The 20,105-nt window shown below is 44.8% G+C and overlaps 1 protein-coding gene across 3 annotated transcripts; it reads right to left on the bottom strand.

Annotated features, from left to right (window-relative positions):
- Nucleotides 1–459: 459 nt before the first annotated feature.
- Nucleotides 460–19,267, bottom strand: NSMCE4A (NSE4 homolog A, SMC5-SMC6 complex component). Of its 3 annotated transcripts, none has more exons than XM_030941261.1 (11): nucleotides 18,864–19,266; nucleotides 17,978–18,055; nucleotides 15,226–15,356; nucleotides 11,935–12,086; nucleotides 9,560–9,659; nucleotides 7,158–7,248; nucleotides 5,352–5,386; nucleotides 3,982–4,030; nucleotides 3,133–3,227; nucleotides 2,956–3,042; nucleotides 460–631 (listed from the first exon to the last, which is right to left on the bottom strand). In XM_030941261.1, the coding sequence occupies exons 1-10, from the start codon at nucleotides 19,153–19,155 to the stop codon at nucleotides 2,968–2,970; spliced, it is 1,098 nt and encodes a 365-aa protein (XP_030797121.1). In that variant the 5' UTR covers nucleotides 19,156–19,266; the 3' UTR covers nucleotides 460–631; nucleotides 2,956–2,967. The 3 variants fall into 3 exon arrangements, 2 of the variants coding, with proteins under 2 accessions (XP_030797121.1, XP_010378796.1); XM_010380494.2 differs by having other exon boundaries at nucleotides 5,352–5,446; nucleotides 18,864–19,264; XR_004060128.1 differs by lacking the exon at nucleotides 3,133–3,227 and having other exon boundaries at nucleotides 5,352–5,446; nucleotides 18,864–19,267.
- Nucleotides 19,268–20,105: the final 838 nt, after the last annotated feature.

A 20,105-nucleotide genomic window follows, 5' to 3' on the forward strand; every position in this document is an offset into this window, starting at 1 on the left:
CAGAAAAGACGCCTCTACCCCTGATGCCAGAGGGAAGCAGAGGGAAGCAGTGAGAAAACATGAAATAGCAAAGTGGGCACTGAGAGAAGAAACTGACTGGACTTCAAAGCACAGCCGAGATGAGAAGCATGGAGTAGCATGCTGGTAAGCTGGAACCAGGGCTGGTGTTGCTGGGGAAAGTAGTCCAGCCTGGCTTGCCAGAGGATTTAATAGTTTCTTGTGTGTAAATCAGAGGCTGAATCATAGGAAATTGCTTGTATTTGACTGTATTTTACCTACAAAAACAACAGTTTCATATGACACAACCTATTTGTTGACTAGCTAGCTTTGTGGCAAAAAAGAAGTAAAAGGAATCATAATGGTCCACAGGGCATTAATAACCAAAGTAAAACTTTCACTGGTGGAGGATTAGACAAAGGAGACACTCTCCAATAATTAGAAAATAAAGAGCAACTACAATTATTTGTGAATATGGTGGTGAGTTTCCTTTAATCAAACACAACCATGACAAATGTATTAACTATCAAAAGCTACATTTTACTAAAAACAATCTGCCTTTGAAAATGTTGAATCATACAATATATACAATACATGCCGCTTTCCGTTTTGGACTTCACTATCCATTTGAGTCCTAAAAAGGGGAAGAATAGCTGGTTAACAGTTTATAAACGATAAACCAAAAGTTCATATAATATACATAAATGAAATCCAACAATTAGCCCTCTTCAGTGAGTAGGGCCCAGGGTAATCCACATTATATATCTTATATTTATTCCCTTCTTTTTTTCTTTTTTTTGAGATGGAGTCTTGCTCTGTTGCCCAGGCTGGAGTGCAGTGGCGCGATCTGAGCTCACTGCAAGCTCCGCCTCCCGGGTTCACGCCATTCTCCTGCCTCAGCCTCCTGAGTAGCTGGGACTACAGGCGCCTGCCACCACGCTCGGCTAATTTTTTTGTATTTTTAGTAAAGCCTGGGTTTCACCATGTTAGCCAGGATGGTCTCAATCTCCTGACCTCATGATCCGCCCGCCCTGGCCTCCCAAAGTACTGGGATTACAGGCGTGAGCCACCGCGCCCGGTCTATTCCCTTCTTTCATTTAAAATATTTTTACAACTTGGAACAAAAGTATTTCAATTAATTGAAGCACATATTAAGTGTTTACATTAAGTATGAAAAAGCTTATTTTAATGCTCAAAATCACAAAATTTGAGCTGGAAAAAAAATCCTTAGCAATGATCTACCTTGAAAATCTTCCCATTTTATATATGTATTTATAGATTTTTAAAAAATGGGCCGGGCGCGGTGGCTCAAGCCTGTAATCCCAGCACTTTGGGAGGCCTAGACGGGCGGATCACGAGGTCAGGAGATGGAGACCATCCTGGCTAACACGGTGAAACCCCGTCTCTACTAAAAATACAAAAAACTAGCCGGGCGAGGTGGCGGGCGCCTGTAGTCCCAGCTACTCGGGAGGCTGAGGCAGGAGAATGGCGTGAACCCGGGAGGCGGAGCTTGCAGTGAGCCGAGATCCGGCCACTGCACTCCAGCCTGGGCGACAGAGCGAGACTCCGCCTCAAAAAATAAAATAAAATAAAATAAAAATAAAAAAATAAAAAATAAATAAAAATAAAAAATGAAGTTGAAGCCAAGCGTGGTGGCTCATGTCTGTAATCCCAGCACTTTGGGAAGCTGAGGCGGGTGGATCACGAGGTCAGGAGTTTGAGACCAGCCTGACCAACATGGTGAAACCCCGTCTCTACTAAAAATACAAAAATTAGCCGGGCATGGTGGCAGGTGCCTATATCCCAGCTACTCAGGAGGCTGAGGCAGGAGAATTGCTTGAACCCGGGAGGCAGAGGTTGCAGTGAGCTGAGATAGCGCCACTGCACTCTAGCCTCGGTGACAGAGCAAGACTCTGTCTCAAAAAAAAAAAAAAATGAAGTTGAGTGAGTAAAGCAAGGGACAAAAATAAATGAATAAAGTAAGGGGCATAGCCAATGGAATCTAGGTCTTCCCACCCACAACTGTGTGCACTACAAAATGCCAGATCATTATTAAGATTTCTTTCTAGAAATGTTACCCTTGATAAAAATGAAGAATTCTTTCATAGCCTAATACAAACTTTAGAAATGCCAATTTACTAACATTATTCTAAGGTAATTCTATCCTAATCCTCCTTTTCTGCTTTGTACTTATAAAATAAGCAAATCTAATGGTACAATGAACAACAACATGGATGGAAGGATTCAATATTTCACTTATCTAATTTACCAGTTTGTTGGGGGGAAAAGAAGCAGCTGGGTACAGTGGCTCATACCTATAATCCCAGTAGTTTGGGAGGCTGAGATGGGAGCATCCCTTGAGCCCAGGAGTTTGAGACCAGCCTGGACAATATAGTGAGACCCCTTCCCTATTTTTTATTAAAAACAAAAACAAAACCCACCAAACCAAGAACAATCCTGCACTGTTTCTTTCAGCTGCAAATCTTTTTTTTTTTTTTTTGAGATGGAGTCTTGCTCTGTCTCCTAGACTGGAGTGTAGTGGTGTGATCTCGGCCACTGCAACCTCCGCCTCCCAGGTTCAAGCAGTTCTCCTGCCTCAGTCTCCCGAGTAGCTGGGATTACAGGCGTGCACCACCATGCCCGGCTAATTTTTGTATTTTTAGTAGAGATGGGGTTTCACCATGTTGGTCAGGCTGGTCTCAAACTCTTGACCTCGTGATCCGCCTGCCTCAGCCTCCCAAAGTGCTGGGATTACAGGCATGAGCCACGGTGCCTGGCCTCAGCTGCAAATCTTAACAGCACAAATTTAATCAATCCGGAGAAGGGAACATAGAACCACTATGCCTTTCTCACTTGTTACACAGTTCTAAAAATAGGGCACTACAGGGGAAAAAGGATACTTTGGATTGCCAAATAAACTTTAATAAAACCGTGTAGCCATCCCATTGAAAACATTACCTTCAGCTAGCATCAAGCACTTAGCTTCTGCTGCCTCTGACTTGGAGTAATCACAGGCTCTGAAATCTCAAAGGTCTTCACAATCTCCTGGCAGACAATAATGAACATTTAGGCACTGGGTTTACAGAAAGTGAAGTCAGAGTCAGAACTATGCAGGGGCAACAGGCAGAGCTTTACCTCCCAGTCACGGTAACTCAAAGCTATAATTCCTTGATTCCTAACTTGTGTGTTATGTTCAAATCCCTCATTTTCTTCATTAATACTAACAGGCTCTGTTTGAAAGACAAATTTTTCAAATTTATCAAAGGTTATTAAATCGGAACAGGTAATCTAAACGGAAACTGATGTATAATAGCAATGAAACCTGTATTGAAAAGATACTTATAATATTACATACTTTTTAGGATTTCATGCATTATGGAGCTGCTGCAGTATTATTACAGTAATCAGTCATCCCATCTGTTTCCATTTAAAAAAACATGTAGTAGAGTAACACATTCGAGACATTTGAAAATCTGCATATCTATGTGTCAACCACAGAGCTAAGCCCTAGTGAGTCCAATAGGACACTGAGAACATCGAAAGTAGCAAGTAAGTGTGATGGAAATATTCTCTCCACAGGAGACCTTGGGAGGACATGAGTAATGGAGAGTGTGAAATTATTCAGGTAAGAATGAAAGATTCATAGAACCTCCAGGAGAAAAGAAGGTGCTGGCATCTGACAAAACGTGATTAGAAAGAGGGATACTACAAAAATGACTGCAGTCATTTCTAAATTAAGATCTGAGGGAAATTATATCATTTCTTTGTTAATATTTACAGCAGATGTTGAATCAATGATATAGATGAATCCATCAAATTTTAGACGCTGGCCATGTTTTCAGTGTCTTCAGGTAGTTGAGCAAGATACAATATTGTAAACGTTAATCTACACTGAAAATTCATTTACATTTAGTAAAGTACTTAAATTCTACTAACAAATATATTTTCTCTAAAACTAATTTTTCCAAACATAGTATCATTTACCTATTATTGGCAGTCGGTCTTGGTCAAGTCTTATTCTTGCAAAACCATCCTAAAATGAAAACATGATTTTAGGAGAAGACAAACATTTAAGACTCAAACCTATAACCACTAGATGAAAAAAATTACTCAGAAAATTCAGTATCTCAGAAAATCAAATTATACCAAAGCAATAATGTGATGATATAGATAAGACTTCCCTAGTATCTTTTGTTTACACAGGGCATCTTTTGGGTTTCCAATCAGCTCTTTCACCCAGACACAGCCTCCATCCTGAGAATCTCTTTTTTTTTTTTTTTTGAGACGGAGTCTCCCTCTGTCGCCCAGGCTGGAGTGCTGTGGCCGGATCTCAGCTCACTGCAAGCTCCGCCTCCCGGGTTCACGCCATTCTCCTGCCTCAGCCTCCCGAGTAGCTGGAACTACAGGCGCCGCCACGTCGCCCGGCTAGTTTTTTGTAGTTTTTAGTAGAGACGTGTTAGCCAGGATGGTCTCAATCTCCTGACCTCGTGATCCGCCCGTCTCGGCCTCCCAAAGTGCTGGGATTACAGGCTTGAGCCACCGCGCCCGGCCCATCCTGAGAATCTCTTAAGTGAAACTCATCTTGTCTCTTAAACTGATTTATATATATTTTGGAATACTCCACATTTTATTCTGCATAATTCTGTCACTGGAACCACTGGCAAAATATGCCTTTTTTATTATTTCTGAGAAAATACTTTGGTCAACATAAGCTTTTCTCTAAGGTTAAAATCCAATTCATCTTCCATGTGGGAATGCAACCTGAAGTAAGATTAAAGACAGTCTAAAGTACATTTCCATAGTACATTTCTGAGTAGAGTTTTAAAACCGATTTTGAAATAATTTCTCACTTAAAGGGCTATAAAACTACTATAAACACATGCCATACGTTCTTTATCCATATTCATCAGTCGTTAAAGTGTTAGTTACCACGTTTACTTTATCACTCTACATACTATTATTCATGAATGCAATGAGAATGATAGACGGCCTGCTTCTTTTCCCTAATCTTTCAGTGTGTATTTCTTGAGAACAAGGATATTCTCTTATACAACATAACAACTATCAAATTCAGGAAATTTAACATTTATACCATACTGTTACCTAATCTACAGTTCCATATTCAAATTTTTCCAATTCTTTCTCTAAATAATGTCTAAAACATAAAAGCAAGCACATAAAATTTTAGCTAGCTTCTTCTACCTAATATGCCAATTAACGTTTTGCTACAATGGGTCTGAAACATATACTGGCTAGTGTATACAGATACCTTTGCCAGCTCCCTTCTACAGCTTTTCTTATGTATCCTTTTAAAAGCATATAAAAGCAATTAGAAAAATAATCTTTAATCTTACCCGTATAATGAAGGAAACATGAAAGATGTTTTCCACTGTACGGGGGAAAGAGTGAGGATCAACCACAAAGTCAAAGAAGGACATTGGGGTATCAGCTATAGACAAAAAGAGAAAAATTTGATTTTTGATCATTAATATCAGTATACTCTAGCATTAGCCAGAGACAAAGAAAGGGTGTGTACTCATCCTGCTGCAGGAGTGCAAATCAATCCAACCCTTCTGGAGGCCAATTTGGCATCTCTACTAAAAACATGTATGCTCACCCACCTGGAAAGCACCTCTAAGAAGCTGTCCTACAGAAACATGAGTGTAAGAACACAAAATTACATGCTAAGATTTTTTACTTCAGCAATTTATACAAGAGTAAAATGCTATAAAGAACTTATTCATCCAGCTGGGCATGGCGCTCACGCCTGTAATCTTAGCGCTTTGGGAGGCCGATGCTGGCAGATCACCTGAGGTCAGGAGTTCAATACCAGCTTGGCCAACATGGCGAAACCCTGTCTCTACTAAAAATACGGAAAAAAATTAGCCAGACATGGCATGCGCCTGTAATCCCAGCTACTCGGGAGGCTGAGGCAGGAGAACTGCTTGAACCTGGGAGGTGGAGGTTGCAGTGAGCTGAGATGGTGCCACTGCACTCCATCCTGGGTGACAGAGTGAGACTCTGTCTCAAAAAAAAAAAAAAAAGGGAACTTGGCCGGGTGCAGTGGCTCACACCTGTAATCCCAGCACTATGGGAGGCCAAGGCGGGTGGATCACAAGGTCAGGAGATCGAGACCATCCTGGCTAACACGGTGAAACCCAGGCTCTACTAAAAACACAAAAATATTAGCCATGCATGGTGGCGGGCACCTGTAGTCCCAGCTACTTGGGAGGCTGAGGCAGGAGAATGGTATGAACCCAGGAGGCAGAGGTTGCAGTGAGCTGAGATTGCGCCACTGCACTCCAGCCTGGGCCACAGAGCGAGAGACTTCTTCTCAAAAAAAAAAAAAAAAAAAAACCATTATGGAGGGTCTGTTAAATACATTTACAGCACAGCCATATAATGGGAATCAGTGAACAAAATAATGGAGATCTATATGAAATGATATGGAAGAATGTCCACTGGAAAAGTCGCATAGCAGAAGAATGTGCATATGATGATTAGCTTGGGAAAAAAAAAAAAAAAAAAACAAACTTTTTTTGAGTCAGAGTTTCATTCTTGTTGCCCAGGCTGGAGTGCAATGGCACGATCTCAGCTCACTGCAACCTCCACCTCCCGGGTTTAAGCGATTCTCCTGCCTCACTCTCCCAAGTAGCCAGGATTACAGGCACACACCACCACACCGGGCTAATTTTGTATTTTTTAGAGAGATGGGGTTTCTCCATGTTGGTCAGACAGGCATCGAACTCCTGACCTCAGGTGATCCGCCTGCCTCAGCCTCCCGAAGTGCTGGGATTACAGGCATGAGCCACCACGCCTGGCCAAAACAAACTATTTAGGTAGCTGTGTATAAAACTGATAAAATAATATGAAAATATACACATTACATTTTATAATGAGGGGAGGTGGAACAGGTACTTTTCACATCACTCACTTGAATGCATATTTCATTTTGTAACAAAAAAAATCTTTTAAAGATAAAAATGAAAAAGTTAACTTCAAACTTTTCACATGAAATTTCTGAAGGGGAGAAGACTCTTCATTAAATGAATATGCATTTATTCAAACATTACATACAGCTGAAACTGCCTTTAAAATATAAGTAACCTCACTGAACAGATAAATACAAATTGCTCCACTTTGAGTGGTGTTACACTTACGATCTTCTTGAAAATATGTCTGTAACAATCCCAAGATTCTTTCTACTTCTTTCTCTGTTGCTTCTTGATGAGATTCTTCCATTCTTCTTAACTGAAAAAAGTCATTATCAAGCTGACAGACCTACTTACTGGCCTATTAGCAACCTTTTCTTCACTCTTGCACACCCAAACTTTTTTTTTTTGAGACAGGGTCTTGCTTTGCCACCCAGGTTAGAGTGCAGTTGCATGATCTTGGCTCAATGTAACCTCAGACTCCTGTGCTCAAGGGATCCTACCACCTCAGCTTCTTGAGTAGCTGGGACTAGAAGCATGCACCACACATCTGGTTACTTCTTTTTTTTTAACTCATGCTACCTTGTCTAGAACACCTTGCTAATTAAAAAAAAATGTTTCTAGATATGAGGTCTTGCTATGTTGCTTAGGATGGTCTCAAACTGGCCTGGGCGCGGTGGCTCAAGCCTGTAATCCCAGCACTTTGGGAGGCCGAGACGGGCGGATCACGAGGTCAGGAGATCGAGACCATCCTGGCTAATACGGTGAAACCCCGTCTCTACTAAAAAATACAAAAAACTAGCCGGGCGACGAGGCGGGCGCCTGTAGTCCCAGCTACTCGGGAGGCTGAGACAGGAGAATGGCGTGAACCCGGGAGGCGGAGCTTGCAGTGAGCTGAGAGCCAGCCACTGCACTCCAGCCTGGGCGGCAGAGCAAGACTCCATCTCAAAAAAAAAAAAAAAAAAAAAAAAAAAAGGATGGTCTCAAACTTATGACCTCAAGTGATCTTCCTGCCTCAGCCTCCCAAAGCACCTAGATAACAGGCACGAGCCACTGTGCCCAGCCTAAATGTCGTCTGTTGGGGATTACTAGCAGTTTATATCCCCATCTTAAAATTTATGGTTTAGACAGGGCACAGTGGCTCACACCTGTAATCTTAGCACTGAGGGAGGCTGAGGTGGATGGATCACAAGGTCAGGAGTTCGAGACCAGCCTGGCCAATACGGTGAAACCCTGTCTCTACTAAAAAATACAAAAATTAACCAGGCATGGTGGTGCATGCCTGTAATCCCAGCTACTTGGGAGGCTGAGGCAGGAGAATCGCTGGAACCCGGGAGGCAGAGGTTGCAGTGAGGTGAGATTGTGCCACTGCACTCCAGCTTGGGTGACAGAGCAAGACTCTGTCTCAAAAAGAAAAAAAACATATATATGGTTTTAAAAAATACAGATTTTCTAGTTTCAGTAACTTTTTTTTTTTTTTTTTTGAGATGGAGTGTTGCTCTGTGCCCAGGCTGGAGTGCAATAGTGCCATCTTGGCTCACTGCAACCTCCACCTCCCAGGTTCAAGTGATTCTCCTGCCTTAGCCTCCCGAGTAGCTGGGATTATAGGCACCCGCCACCACATCCGGCTCATCTTTTGTATTTTTTAGTAGAAACGGGGTTTCACCATGTTGGCCAGGCTGGTCTTGAACTCCTGACCTCAGGTGATCCACCCGACTTGGCCTCCCAAAGTGTTGGGATTACAGGTGTGAGCCACCGCACCCGGCCAACCTTTTTTTTGTTTTGTTTTGTTTTTTTGTTTTGAGACAGACTCTCACTCTGTCGCCCAGGCTGGAGTGCAGTGGCGTGATCTCGGCTCACTGCAACCTCTGCCTCCTGGGTTCAAGTGATTCTCCTGCCTCAGCCTCCCAAGTAGCTGGGACTACAGGTGCCCGCCACCACGCCTGGCTAATTTCTGTATTTTTAGTAGAGATGGGGTTTCACCATATTGGCTAGGCTGGTCTCGAACTCCTGACCCTGTGATCTGCCCGCCTCAGCCTCCCAAAGTGCTGGGATTACAGGCATGAGCCACTGTGCCTGGCCTCAGTAACATTTTTCTATCAGTTTCTTAATAGAAGAGTAACATTACCAAATTAACCATTTTCAGATTGAACATAAAATAGCAAAATACAAAAGGGCAGTTTAGAAATAGTGGTTCTCGAGTGGATGTGACGTCCCCCCCGACACCCCCAGGGGACATTTGTTGTCATATGTAGATATTTTTGGTTGTCACAACTTGGGGGGTTGAGGTGGGCTATGAGCATATAGCAGGTAGAGGCCAGGGATGCTGCTAAACATCCTGCAATGCACAGGACAGTTCCCCAAACCAAAAATTATCCAGCCCTAAGTGTTGACAGTGCTGAGGCTGACCCTGGCTTAGGAGAGCTGATCAAAACCAGAGAAATGAGTTAAAGACAAGCAGCCAGTCCAATAAAATGCTAAAAGCTTAAATAAAACGATTATTTAAGTGACAAAACCTGGCTCCAGACCTGCAAGCTTAGAAAAAATGGCCAAATTGCATGCACATTATTTTAATGGCTATTTTAACTTTTAGGTATTTTTTAAAAAGCAACATTTTTAAACAAACAAACCTGGGCAGGCATTGCCCTCTCCTCTTGTATCATAGGAACTTTTCTTGGACGGTCGACTCGTGGCTTTGGCACAGGGCACTCTCCATATATTGAACCCAACCTGATGAAAAATATGCTTTCATGTATTTTTTTGCCTGTTATTTGTTAAACAAACTAATTTTACTAAAAGTAGTTTGCATGGTATAGTCAAATTCAGACCAGACATTAGTGATATGCTGACATCAGACTAAGACTCTTGGTAAGGTTTGTGACAGCCTTTCTGCCTTCTTTGTATTTCTAAAATAACTCCTAGGAGCTTTACTCAACCACTGATACCTCCTCAGACACCTGCATACTGCCCTGCACAGTAGGCCAGTGAATGTGCCTGTGACATCTTCCCACCACCCAACGTATTATCTGTTTTGCAAAGCCAACTTCTAAAAGAGCAGGGGAAGGATGAGTATGTATGTGGGGAAGCTCCAGTGGGGTCAGAAGCCTTTGATCTGGGGAGGCCAAGGCAGAGGCTCCCAGCCCAGGACTACGAACACATCTGTCTTAGAGTAACAGGGCAAGTCACAGCCATGGGATTCCTTTTCCTTCTGGATTCTGCCCTCATGCAGACTTGGGCTACCGTAATAGATGTAAGTCTGCATCATGTAGAGATCGAAGCCCCAAGAATAAGGCTCATGTGGTCCCTACCCTTGAGGAGATGGAAGTATACGAGGTAGACGGACAGCTACGTTATACACACAGATCCATTTCAACATCACGTGGTGGGTTACTCTGGGCACACTCCTGCTCCACAAGGAGCAGTATCAAAAAACAAATTAATCAAATTTTTAAAAAGTAACATGGTAGATCCTAGGTGCTTAGAGAGTACTGCTCAAGTGCTGTGAGAACACCTGGGCAGAGAGATCTACCCAGACATGGGAGTGACATGGTTGGGAAATCTGAGCCTACACTGCTAACACCTCTCTGTCTGGAGAAGTTGCTGGAGGCTTCCAAGATGGGGCCTGCGGGATAAACAAACTTTACCGAATGGAAAAGATGAAAAGGAACTGGAGGCCAAGAGAACAGCAAGTACAAAGACACAGAGTTTTAAGTACTTCATTGTGGCTGGAAATTGGGCTGGATGACGAGATAAAGTTTAAGGCTTTATCTTTATAACCTAGGATTTATGAGTTTAGTACGACAGCAAAAAACAAAGATTTAGACTTTATCATAAGATAAAGAAGTTTTGTCGATATCCTATTAAATAGAACATACACAAATGGCTCTGGGCACCTGAGTTACCTGAAGTCTTACTAAAAACAGATGCCAGACCCCACACCACACTACTACATTGGCATCTCCAAGGCCTTCTACCCGAGCCATTACCAATCTCAAAGGTATTTAAAAAGACAAATTAGAAAAGACAAATGCCCAGGAGCTACACCATTTAAAGAAGGACTGAACAGCTCAGATGGCTGGCTACCCCTAGAGAAAGTATCTACTGGGCAAAAAAACCAATATACTTGAAGGTCCTCTTAGAGAACAGCCAGTAAGAGCTGTTCTTAGTTTCTCCATAGGACCATGCCAGGAAGTTAAGACAGAAGCCAACTTCATTCGAATATGAAGAAATCCTTTTTTTAAATCAGAGTTCTATCTAAAAAATGAACTGGGCAGTTTATGTGGCAGTGACAAGTAATCTTCGAATACAAGTCAGTGGTCATCCAACAGGGTATTATAATAAATGTCACTTTAGACATTAGGAGACTCATAAGATACCCTCAGCAGGAGGTATCATCCTCCTATATGGTAAGGACTTTAAAGATGATAAACCCAGAGCTTCATAAGCTACAAGCAAAGGAGCCAGGAGAGAGCGCTGGTAAAGAGGTTCTGGCCTTTCCTGCTAAAGCAGAATGAGAGATCCTTTAAGGTTCCACCCACATCTACAGTTTATGGACTTTTTTTTTTTTTTGAGACAGGGTCTCACTCTGTCACCCAGGCCAGAGTGCCGTGGCGTCATCTCAGCTCACTGCAATCTCTGCCTCCCAGGCTCAAGTGATCCTCCCACCTCGGCCTCCCAAATAGCCAGGACCACAGGCATGGACCACCACAGCGGGCTAATTTTTTGTATTTTTGGTAGAGATGGGGTCTCGCCATGTTGCCCAGGCTGATCTTGAATTCCTGAGCTCAGATGATCTACCTGTATCCACCTCCCAAAGTGCCGGGATTAAAGGCGTGAGCCACCACGCCCGGAGTAGTGTTTATGAACTTTTATATCAAAGTTTCAAGTCTCCAAACAACGGCATCATGACTGTCACCTCTACAATACCAAATAATCTGTCCCTACAAGAAAAAACAATTTAAGGTTCACAAATAGCTGGTCTGTTGGATTTTTAAAATAATCTTACAGAAAGTGGAATGTATGGGTTTTATTAAAGGCGTTTTCTGCTGTTTTGCCTGATATTTTCCAAGAGTCATAGACGATGAATTCAAAATCAGGACTATCTTCCTCACGGATAAGTTCTTCAGCTTCTAGCGGATTTACACCCATATGTGTGAGCTACAAAAATGAAGGAAAACAAAAAACCCAGTTAAGCCACACGCAATCATTGTCCACATCCAATAATCTGCATCACTCAACCTTTAAGAGGCCAGACGCAAAGCCTGCTTTCAGTGTCTTAACATGCTGGCTAAATTTCTTATTGTGAAGATAACTTTACAGTTAAAGTCCTCTTTTCAAAGCTACCGTCTTTTTGGCAGAAAATATTCCTCAATGTACTTAAAACCTTTGGGTGAGAAAGTGAAATGATTTAGACTAGTGGTTCTCAACCTGGGTATACTTGCCCACAGGGATCTTTTGGCAATACCTGGAGATATTTTTGGGTGTCACAACTGATATGCTGCTGGCATCTACTGGGTAGAGGCCACGGAGGCTGCTGAATATCATACAATGCACAGTACCGGCCCCCAAAACAAAGACATGCCCAGCTCAAAATGTCAATCAATAGTGTCAGTGCTGAGAAACCCTACTCTAGCCCACTGGCAGCCAGAGTGATTTAGGTATGCCTGAACTCAGCCCCCGGGGAATTTCTGTATCACCAACAGTTCATGTATTAGTAAAGCTGCACTAGCATACAAATATAAAATTAAATCCCAAATCAAAAGCTTCATGACAGCACAAGCAAGTTCAGCTGGTTTTCAGATTTTAATTTTTTGCAAACGTCCTACAAATCTCTATTCAGCTTGTATCGCAGTATATCCAGAGCGCAGTGGCCCGGCATTACTGAGAGAATGGCTCATCTTAAAATTCCCTTCCTGGGAAGAGTAGACGGAAGTCAAATAATTCTCTCATCTCAAACTGTCTTACAGAAAATGTGTTATATTGAATTCACTTTTATGAAAGTACTTTTTATTACATTATACTGTAAAATGCCTAGAAGTTATCCAGTTATGATGGCAATATCATATATAAACAATAACCACAAGACCCTCGTTATCCAGTTATGATGGCAATATCATATATAAACAATAACCACAAGACCCTCGGGGAGCTTAACCCTATTAAAGGCAACTGGACTTTCAAGAAAGACTACAAGAGCCTGGTCAGAGTGCTACGGCCTGCTCTTCTCTGTTCCCTTGCTGCCCGTCCTACCACGGCACCCTTGTAGGTGGATGTGGCAGTTTTGGTCTGTTTAACTGACAGAGAGATCCACCAATCTTCCCTTACAGTGTCTATATTTCATGTTATACATAGGAAAGTCTCCGCCCAGAGACTGGACAACTATTAATTTAAGGTTTTATATTTAATGCTTTAAGACTTACAGAATTTATTTTGATATGTTATTTAAAATATGGAGCTTGGCTGGGCGCAGTGGCTCACACCTGTAATCCCAGCACTTTGGGAGGCCAAGGCAGGAGGATCACGAGGTCAGGAGTTCGAGGCCAGCCTGGCCAACATGGCAAAACCTCATCTTTACAAAAAATACAAAAATTATCCAGGCGTGGTGGCAGGCGCCTGTAATCCCAGCTACTTGGGAGGCTGAGGCAGGAGAATCACTTGAACCCAGGAGGTGGAGGTTGTGGTGAGCCGAGATCATGCCACTGCACTCCAGCCTGGGCAACAAGAGCAAGACTCTGTCTCAAAAAATAAAAAAAGAAAAAAGTAAAGTACAGAGCTTAACCTGATAAAGTAATTTTTAAAGAAATACCCAATATATGGTTACTTTATTGATGTACATTAGAGTGCATTTTCCTAAGTGTATTATGCTTCACAATAAAAAAAAGTTAAAAAAAAAAAAAAAAAGGAAAAGGTTTGAAAAACAAACTGGAAATAATCTCGTGCCTCATGCCTTTACAAAAAAAGTACTTTATCTGGTCAGATCTCATAGTACTAAATTATTTTAATAACCATTTAACATAAACATCCAGTTAGAAATGCAGTGTTCATACTGAGGTGCAGCTATCTGTACTAGGATAGAGGTTGGCTCAGATTGATACACTGACTGATTAATTGATTTTGAGACGGAGTCTCACTCTGTAGCCCAGGCTAGAGTGCAGTGGTGTGACCTCAGCTCACTGCAACTTCTGCCTCTCCTGCCTTAGCCTCCCGAGTAGCTGGGATTACAGGTGCCCGCCACCACACCCAGCTAATTTTTGCATTTTTAGTAGAGACGGGGTTTCACCATGTTGGTCAGGCTGGTCTCAAACTCCTGACCTCAGGTTATCCACCCGCCTCAGCCTCCCAAAGTGCTGGGATTACAGGCGTGAGCCACTGTGCCCAGCCAGAATAGAATTTTTTAAAAAGGCAACAAAGTGAGCTACAAGGTCAGTCTCTGTGTGCTTTTTCATTTTTTGGTAAATTCATCAAGGAACAGTTTCAGAATTGCAGGTAACCACTATTCAAACTTGTCAAGAGACAAAGAAAGGTGAATAAAACATAAAACCAAAAAAACCAAAACCTGGCCGGGCTAAATGGTTCACGCCTGTAATCCCAGCGCTTTGGGAGGCTGAGCCGGGCAGATCACGAGGTCAGGAGATCCAGACCATCCTGGCTAACATGGTGAAACCTCGTCTCTGCTAAAAACAGAAAAAAATAGCCGGGCGTGGTGGCGGGCACCTATAGTCCCAGCTACTCGGAAGGCTGAGGCAGGAGAATGGCGTGAACCCAGGAGGCGGTGCTTACAGTGAGCCAAGATCAAGCCACTGCACTCCAGCCTGGGCGACAGAGTGAGACTCTGTCTCAAAGGAAAAAAAAAAAAAAAAGCAAAACCCAATCATATTCATATGGTTTTGAAATATTCTCAAAGACGGACCAAAACATGCCCTCTCGCCAGGCCTAACTCAATTCCAGCTGAGCTCTGCCATCACAGAGTGGGCTTCTGTCCAGCCCAAGACAAAAGTCCCAGGTCACTGAGAAGGATCTAGAACACCAGTGAACAGAGGAAAATCGGCTATTGGCAAATGACCCCAGCACCCAGCATCTTAAGACAGCACGCTACGAGATTTTCACTCCAAGCCCCCACCCAAAATTCCACCACATAGCTGTGCTTTCATCTGTTTAATTTGGTAAGATCTCTCTAGAGGAATCTGAGACCAAAAAAGAATGAAGTGAAATCATCTGCATATGGATATGAGCAAAGTAAATAATCATGTAACATATAACAGAACATTTCTTATTCAGTCTGTAGCTTTGAACTTACTAGAGTTTCAACATATCTTAACATGTCAAAGGAACTCAGGTCTGAGCGCAGCTGCTTTGCTTTCTCTTTGCCCAAATCGGAAGCCAAAACAAGAAAGTGGGCATCTAGGACTGCTTCTCTTGCTCGGGACACTATGCAAAAAAGAAAAAATATTCACATTACAAAATACACGTTATCCATAGATATTTTCCCTACATTTCCAACTACTTACCAGGATTTCCCACTAGACTAACAAAAAAAAGAAAACCTCAATAGGCAACCGACCCATCTCCTTCTAAAACTTGCTCCCCTGCCCAACTCACCACAACCTCTGATGAAAGCTGACCAGTCTTCCTAAAAGCCAGCTTTCTCTCTAGTTCTCCTACTCCCGTTAGCTGAATCACAACCCCAGTTGAGCAAAATCCCTGTCATGTCTAATACTCACTTTTCCCTCTGACTCAATAACCCATCCTAATCACGATGATCATGTGTGCCGATGTAAGGCAAATCAAATTCCCACTACATGCAGGGCCCTGTGTTTGGCATGGTGGTTTGTGAACAGCAATAGGTAAGTTGCTAACAGCAATAGGTAAGTTGCTAAAGTTGCTAACCAAAATCATGGCATGTGCTAGGCTGGGACCAGGAGGCCCATGCCTTTATATGGCTTCACAGGCAACCCCAGCAAAGCCACCCAAATGAACAGTCTACAGGCAGCAGGTAGTGACCCCTGAGGATGGATGCTCAAGAAAGGCTTGACAGAGGACATGGGATTTAAGAAAAGCTATGGAAAAAAAGATTTAAATTAATGGAGAAACAGGCCGGGCGCAGCAGCTCATGCCTGTAATCCCTGCACTTTGGGAAGCCAAGGCAGGCGGATCACTTTGAGCTCCAAAGTTTGAGACCAGCCTGGACAATGTGGTGAAACTCCGTCTCTAAAGAATCAAAAATTAGTTGGGCATGGTGGTGCACGCCTGTAATCCCAGCTACTCGGCTGCTGAAGCTGGAGAATCGCTTAAACCTGGGGGGCGGAGGTTGTAGTGAACCAAAATCATGCCACTGCACTCCAGCCTGGGCGACAGGTTTAGGTGTTCCCAGACTACTTTTCATACTCCCTGTTGCCTGCAGGGTCTGATTAAGCAACCCCTTAGCCCCACTGTTTCCTTTTGTTGACCCCTTCTTCATCTCCCGAGTATCCTGTGCCTGCCTGCCCCACTCCCTTCTCCTTTATTTATTTATGTTACAAACTGAGACCATCAAATCCATGAATGCCAAGCGTCTATTGTTTGCTGAGCAACTCCTAAGGCTCCATTGACTGAATAATTTTGCCCTAAAATATTGCTTTAAATACTGGAAATAGCTGAGAGAGAAATGATGTGGGGATAAAGAACTGACTAGATGCTCAGTAAATATCAAAGGAGTAATTGAGTCAAGCAAGACTAACAGTGAGGAGACTGGGAGTCTAGGTTGTGAAGGGAAGACAAAGCTTAAGAGGGTAGTGGAGGGATTTAACCAGGTGAAGGAGAAAGACCCGGTTCCTGAAGGTTTTGATGAGGTTTAGCAAATGCAGTAGACTAAGATGGCGAATGGTAAGGAGGCTGTGGTCAAAGACAGACAGAAATTGGAGAGCATATATAAAGTGATAAAAGGAGACATTTAAAGAACTAGTCATACTCAGCAATGACTAAAAATAAACATTCTAGTCCTTTAAGAATATGAGGAACCAGCCGGCTGCTGTGGCTCATGTCTGTAATCCCAGCACTGTGGGAGGTAGAAGTGGGTAGATTACCTGAGGTCAGGAGATCGAGACCAGCCTGGCCAACATGGCGAAACTCCATCTCTACTAAAAATACAAAAATTTGCCGGATGTGATGGAGCGTACCTGTAATCCCAGCTACTCGGGAGGCCGAGGTAGAAGAATCGCTTGAACCCGCGAGGTGGAGGTTGCAGTGAGCCGAGATTGCGCTACTGCACTCCAGCCTGGGAGACAGAGCGAGACTCCATCTCAAATCTCCAAAAAAAAAAAAAAAAAAATGTATTTGGCTGCATTCTCCCCTATGTTCCCACAAACCTGTCAGAGAGGGCTGGAGGGGACAGTGGTCTGCGTTGTAGTCCTGTGGCTCTATGACCATGTACCCACATCAGGGAGTACCCCTGTTACCAAGCAGACAGACGGCTGCTACCAATACCACTGCCGCTGCTTTCAATTCAAACTAAAGTTATTTTTTAAAGCACCCATGGCCTAGAGTTCAGTGCTCTGGGATCTCTCTCACTCACTCACTCACACACAACACACCCCAGACTGGAGACCAGCAGGCACACTTGCAGGCCTTGCCACCTCCACTGCACTACAGGTGGACCAATAGCAGGGAGCTGAGGAAGGCAAGACTGAGGGTGGGACAGGAAAAGAAACAGGATGTCAGAGGCTAGCTCAGTTCTGTAATTCATCCACTCAACCAATGTATACTAGGGATACGGCAGTAAATACAGAAAAAGAAAAAAGATAACACATGCAACATCCTCAAACTTGAAAAGGCAACAGAATCAACTGGGGGCTTAATACAGACTGCGGGACCTACCCCCAAATTTTCACGTAAAGCCCTTATTATATAGTAAACGCATAATAAAAATGGCATTATTGCTATAATGAAACGGTTCCCAAACTGGGAAAGCACTATTACAAATGTGGGAATTACTTGATGTCAATAATTTGGCGCTTATATAACACTAATGAAAAGCATCATAAAACACGAGAGAACATAAAGTAACAAATTACCTTCATTAAACAGAGTGTTTGCCTCTTCAAGGACCTCTGTTAATTTGTCACCGGCATTCAGTATGTCCTCCCGGTTTTCTATTTTAAAAAATGCAAACTTTGGGAAACTTGTTATGCATTCACTAGTAAGCAGTTGACAAGGTTATCACCTACAACAGCAAAGCCAAGGCCCGGCCCCTGCGCCCTGAGTAATTACTTCCAACATCTTTATCTTTTTAACCAAAATGGCCCGGAACAGGAAAAAGGCGACCCTATCCTTTATGCAGCATGAATTTTAAAACGAAACCCTGGCTCCCTCTAACCTTAACACAAAGGGCTGGACTCCAGCTGCACCCTCTGAGTGCTCCATAACCGAGTGGTTCTCAAACTTTGCAAGCAACGCACACCATCACCTGGAGAGCCACGCCATAGTTGGGCGGGCCCACCCAGAGATTCGGATTCCGTGGGTCCGGGTGGGTCCACGTCCGAGAACGTGCATTTGACAGCTCTCGCGTGCCGCTGCCGCTGCGGGGCCGGGAGCCCACTCCGAGGACCGCCTGGCGCAATCAAAGCACGCGGAGTCCGCGTCTTGCCTCTCCCCACTGGCTGGCTGGGCTCAGGCGAGTCCGCGAACGGCTCTGGCCTCCAGCTTTTCCAGCCCGCCACTCGGGTACCCGCGCGCCCCCCGCCAAGGTCGCACGGCTCCAGCCACAGAACAGCTGTGGGAGCACTTTGTCAACAAATTAAGGTGCTGCGCGCGGCGAACGGCTGGCAGCCGGCGCGTCTCTACTCGCGCCGCGCGGGGCCTGCGCCTGTCACCTGCCTCCGGTGCCCTCCCCACCGCGCCCGGCGCAGGGCGGGGACGGCGGCCCGGCCCGGCCTGTGCCGCCCGGAGGCACCGCCTTACGTTGGACAGAGTTGATGAGCGCCCGGTACTGATGGCGGATCTGGCGGCACAGGCCTTGGTCGGCCTCCGCCTCCAAGCTGGCCGGGTCCATCATCTCGTCCCCGGAATCCGACGGCTCTGTGTCCTCCAGGCTCGGGCGCTCTGGGGCTTCTCTGCGCTCCGGCGCGGAGCCGCGGCGGGACCTGGGCGACAGCGGGGACCGCGAGCGGGAGCGGGAGCCGGTCCGATCCCGGTGCGGGTCGCGGCCCCGGCCCCGGCCCTCGGTCCCGCGGCCGCTGCTGTCCCCAGACATAGCTCCAATTCGCCGTGCAACTTCGGAACGGCGGAAGTTCGCGCCAGAAACTGAAACCCCTGCTCCGCGCCAGCGCCTGCTCCCCGCGGAACGTGGCTCCCGGGCCCGAGCGAGCGCACAGCGACGCCTGTGGCTGGAGGCCGGCGACGGGCCCGGCCAGGTCTCCAAGGCGTCTGGGGGGTGCACAGGAGGGGTCTGGCGGGGATCCTTTGTTCCCTTGACAAGATGTGTAATGAGCTCCCTCTTACTCCACACTGCAGGGCCGTGAGAATCTTGGTTTTCTGCCCCACCCCCCCGTCCCACCCCACTGGACCTGCATCTTCCCTAGGTCCCTTTGCCTGCCCAGGACACAGCCGCAGCCTGGCACCCACATGGGCACGCAGTGCATGTGTGTTAAGTTAAACGAGGTTCCTGCCGTGGAGCAGGATGAGCGCGGGACGTGGAGACCAGATGCGCTCTGCTGCTCACCTGTGCCCTCAGTTTTCCCGTGTCATCATGGCTGGCGAGGGGGGACGGTGGATGAATCAAATGTTCATGTGCAACTGGCAATACCACTTTTTGTGAGGATGGCAGAACAGACAAATTAACAGGTAAACTGTTAACCATCCTTCTAAATATCTACAACAGAATGTCACCAGAGCACAGGGTTTGGTCTAGGTCCTCCTGCCCCCCTCACAGAAAAACCAATCACTGAAACACCATTATTACCAAGGAAGAAGGCTTTAGCAGGGTGCTGCGCTCAGGGAGATGGGAACTCAGTCTCAAATCCATTGCCCTGACCAACTAAAATTAAGGGTTTATACAGTTGCAGGGAAGCAATGCAACAATGTGTGGGAAAAGAGGAACTTTCCTCTTCTCAGGAGGGGGAAGGAAGCTTTGGGGATGCGTGAGGGGCTTGGCATCCCATTGTCTGGAATGCGGTGATCTGGTGAGTTTTAGTTTTTTGATAC

Source organism: Rhinopithecus roxellana, chromosome 11 (assembly GCF_007565055.1).
Source record: "Rhinopithecus roxellana isolate Shanxi Qingling chromosome 11, ASM756505v1, whole genome shotgun sequence".
In the NCBI taxonomy this organism is placed as follows: domain Eukaryota; kingdom Metazoa; phylum Chordata; class Mammalia; order Primates; family Cercopithecidae; genus Rhinopithecus; species Rhinopithecus roxellana.

Coding starts and splice junctions, on each gene's coding strand:
- NSMCE4A (XM_010380494.2), bottom strand. CDS start 19,155: ATGTCTGGGGACAGCAGCGGCCGCGGGACCGAGGGCCGGGGCCGGGGC. Junction 5,447..7,157: donor GACATATTTTCAAGAAGATC/GTAAGTGTAACA, acceptor TTTTGTCTATAG/CTGATACCCCAATGTCCTTC. Junction 4,031..5,351: donor ATGTTTCCTTCATTATACGG/GTAAGATTAAAG, acceptor TTTTCATTTTAG/GATGGTTTTGCAAGAATAAG.